The sequence below is a fragment of the Lipotes vexillifer genome, unplaced genomic scaffold (genome assembly GCF_000442215.2).
Source record: "Lipotes vexillifer unplaced genomic scaffold, Lipotes_vexillifer_v1.1 scaffold382, whole genome shotgun sequence".
NCBI classification, from domain to species: Eukaryota; Metazoa; Chordata; class Mammalia; order Artiodactyla; family Lipotidae; genus Lipotes; species Lipotes vexillifer.
The window spans coordinates 11,346,489-11,349,915 of record NW_006780611.1 but is presented as its reverse complement, the minus strand read 5'-3'; the positions used below and the strand labels follow the sequence as shown (position 1 = coordinate 11,349,915).

Genomic DNA, 3,427 nt, shown 5'->3' with positions numbered 1-3,427 from the left:
CCCCCCCCCGCCACCCCTCCTGCTTGAGGCTTCTTGGCTGCCTCCCCTCCGCTCTGTGACAGCCCTGGGGGATTTTTCCAGAACACACATCTCACCCCTTCACTTCCCCCTAAAACTCGTCAGCGTCTCCCCACTGTCCAGCCAGCACTTCTCCCGAGGAGCTTCAATCGACACTGTGCCTAGTTCCACCCGGAGATCCGGTCTGTTCGGCTGGGCTGGGCCCAGACATCCGTGCTTTTTCTCAAAGCCCTGATGCTTCGAGCAGGTCAGGAAGAGGACTCCTGGTTCCGGATCTGCACCCAGATCCACCGGCTCCCCTCTGGTGCTGGGTGTTCTCAGGGCTCCCTGGGTTGCCACCTGTGCTCCTATCAGAAATGCCTTTCCCCTTCGCTGGGACACTGCTGACCTATCCTCCAAGCCTGAGCTCAGCCCACCCTTCCTCTGGGCTGCCACTGCCCCCCCGTACCTCCCCATCCGTGTCAGCTCCCCAAAGCATGTTTCCTGTTTGTCTTTATATTCCCTGTGTCCAACTCGATGCCTGGCATATAGCAGGTGCTCATAAATGTGTCATTGAATGAATGAATGAGGAAGTGGACCAATCCTTGTTTTACACTGTTCTCTATCATCCTCTTGGACATGTCACTTTTCACCCGAGCCTCAGTTTCTCCGTCTTTAAATTATCCCTCAGTCCTGCCTACCTCCAGATTGTAAAGCACAGTACACATTTTTAAAGCCACCACCGCGAAGGGTGCAGGGCGTGGCTGTAGTTATGCACAGAACTGAGAGGTGGCCTCTAGGGATGGCCAGCTCCAGTCACTGTAGGAGGGAACGGGAGAAACTCATGTTTCTGAGAGGCAGCAACCAAACAGCAGGGGCTCTGGGGTCAGATAGTCCTGGGTTCTAGTCTCTGCTCCAACCCTCTCTGGCTGTGTGACTTTGAGTCACAGCTAAATGTCTCTGAGCCTCCGTTTCCCCATCCTTGAGATGGGGTCCATGATAACCAATAGCTAGGGTTATTGGATGGATTAAATGAAATCATGTTCCCCTAAAATCTAACCTCCATGCGGTAAGTGTTAATAATTAAGAGCCTCCCCCCAACACAGACGCATACCCCCCCCCACCCCCCGCTGTCCAAGGAGCAGAGGGTTGGAGCTTGCCCACGGGCTGTGGGGTCCCTGGCCTGCCCCATCACTCCACACTTATCCCCTAGGATATCCTTCCATGACCTTGGTTCTCCTTAAATGCCCTTCTGGCAGGAAGGGAAGGGGAGAGGCCCACGGCCATGGTTAAAGGTTGTTTTTTTCCATGAAATCCAGTGCAATTTAATCCCAGGACTAGCGGGCCTCTGGAGGGGAGCCCCAGGGCCGCCTGCCAGTTCACCTCCAGGCTCAGAAGCTGCATGAGGGGGACCCATCCCATCTCCCCTGCCCGCAGTCCAGCTCACCACCCTCGCGCAGGGCACCCCAGCCCGTGATCCAGCAGTGCAGACCCGGCTCGAAGAAGTGGGAGCGCGCGGGCAGGCAGACGGGGTGCACGGAGGCCGAGCGCACCACGGGGTGGTCGAGCTGCAGCAGGGCCACATCATAGTCGTGGCTGTCCTCCTCATGGTACGGGTGCAGGAGCAGGCGGCTCACCTTGAAGGACACCTCACCCGGCCAGCGAGCGCTCTGCCACACTTTGCCCAGGAACACGGTCCACAGCGCCGGGGACGCCATGCTGAGGGCAGAGAGGGGGGCTCACTCAGCGGCCGCCTCCCCGATCCCATCCCAGATCCCTAGGGTAGCCAGCTTCCCCCCGGGACACCAGCCTCCAACCCATCCCCGCCCTGCTCTGGAAGGCCAGGCAGCTGGTGGTATGGTGTTCAGTGTTGGCCCTGGAGCCCTCCTGCCTGGGTTCCAGCTCCAGTGTCATCCCTCCCGAGGTGTGTGTGCACCTCTCTAGGCCTCAGTCACCCCATCTGCAAAATGGGAATAGCATCATCTAGTCATATGTTCCTGAGGGAATTCAATAAGACTGTGTATGTAAAAAAATTAGCACAGTGCCAGGCACTGGCAGATCATTCTCTCCTTTTTTTCCTGTGCACTTTGTAGATGGGGCAGCTGGGAATGCCCTGAAACTTGCTGGTCCTCAGGAGGAGGGGGAGGGAGTTGAGTGTGGAGGAATTGGCAGAGAATGGGCTGTGCAGACCACTGGAGGCCAGGTCAGCATCCAGGTCTTTCTCTACCTTGTGGGCAGTGGGGAGCCAGGGATGAAGTGAAAGAAGCTGGGTAGTCAGACTGCACCCAGAAGGGCACCCGGGCACCTGGGCAGAGGATGCAAAAGGGAACTGAGCTCTGGGCTGCCGGGGTGACCCAGGGGTGATGGTGGCAGCGTGGACAGGCAGTGGCTGAAGATTCTCCAGATCACTGAGAGGGCTTGCCGCCTGGCTGAGTGTGAGGGGAGGGGGAGGGGTGCCCTGGCGGCTCCAGGCCTTTGGCTCGGACTGTATAGACCCAGGACAGAGGAGAAGGTGTGGGGACAGAGTCCGGAACTGGCCGTGCTGGGGGGTGGGTCTGGGACACCAGACATCAGGCTAGGGGTGGAGAGTGGATGCTGTCAGCCCACCACGGAGATGAGGAAGATGTCTGTAGGGCAGGGTGAGATGTCCCTTCTTGTGGGCTTCTCTGCCCCACCTCTCCCGCCCCAGGTCACAGACAGGCGTGCCTGGAGGAGGGGGTTTATGGCCTATGACCAGGTCAGGCAGTTCTGTTTTCTGCTGTACCCCGGTGTCTAGCACAGCCCCTGGCACATAGTAGGAGCACAACGAATATAGCTGAATGGATGAATGAGTAAATAAATGAATCACTGACCCAGCTGAAAGCAAGATACCAAAAGTAGAGCACAGAGAGGTCAAGCAGCCTCTCCAGGGGCACAGAGTACGCTCGCGGTGGAGCCAGGGCTGAACCCAAGTGTCGGAACAGCCAGTCTGAGGGGCTTCCCACCGCCCTCCCCTCTGTCTGCTTAGGTTTCAAGACACACTGTACCCCGTCACAGCCTTCCCTACCCCACCTCTCGCGGCCCACGTCCCCGTGCCGTCCCCCTCACCTGTCCTCCTGGAAGCAATGGGCAGCTGTGATCACCCAGCGGTCCGCGATGAGGGCCCCCCCACAGATGTGTCGGCCCCGAACCTGGAGGCTGGCCTGCCAGGGCCACTCACCCTCCGAGGACTCGACCCCGCCCACGATGCGGCCCGAGGGGCCCTGGAGGCCACAGTCTAGAGGTGGGGGAAGGGGCAGGGATGAACAGAGGGCGGCGAGCAGCCGCAGAGAAACAGACACAGAGAAAAAGAGAAGGGGGAGGCATGGAGGGCGAGCAGAGGAATGACAGGAAGGGGACAGGGGAAGAGAATGAAGGGGCGAGGGAGGGAGAGAGGGGGGGGGGACACACA

At 59.1% G+C, this 3,427-nt stretch overlaps 1 protein-coding gene across 2 annotated transcripts in view; it reads right to left on the bottom strand.

The window, feature by feature from the left end:
• Positions 1-3,427, bottom strand: part of TMPRSS6 (transmembrane serine protease 6) — a 35,418-nt gene that overhangs the window by 1,347 nt on the left and 30,644 nt on the right. The window contains exons 14-16 of one of the 2 annotated variants that reach the window (XM_007454066.1): positions 3,085-3,253; positions 1,445-1,716; positions 946-978 (exon numbers count right to left, since the gene is read on the bottom strand). In XM_007454066.1, coding sequence (XP_007454128.1) covers positions 946-978; positions 1,445-1,716; positions 3,085-3,253 — 474 coding nt within the window. The remainder of the gene's footprint in view (positions 1-945; positions 979-1,444; positions 1,717-3,084; positions 3,254-3,427) is intronic. The other variant, XM_007454065.1, reaches the window with a different exon arrangement.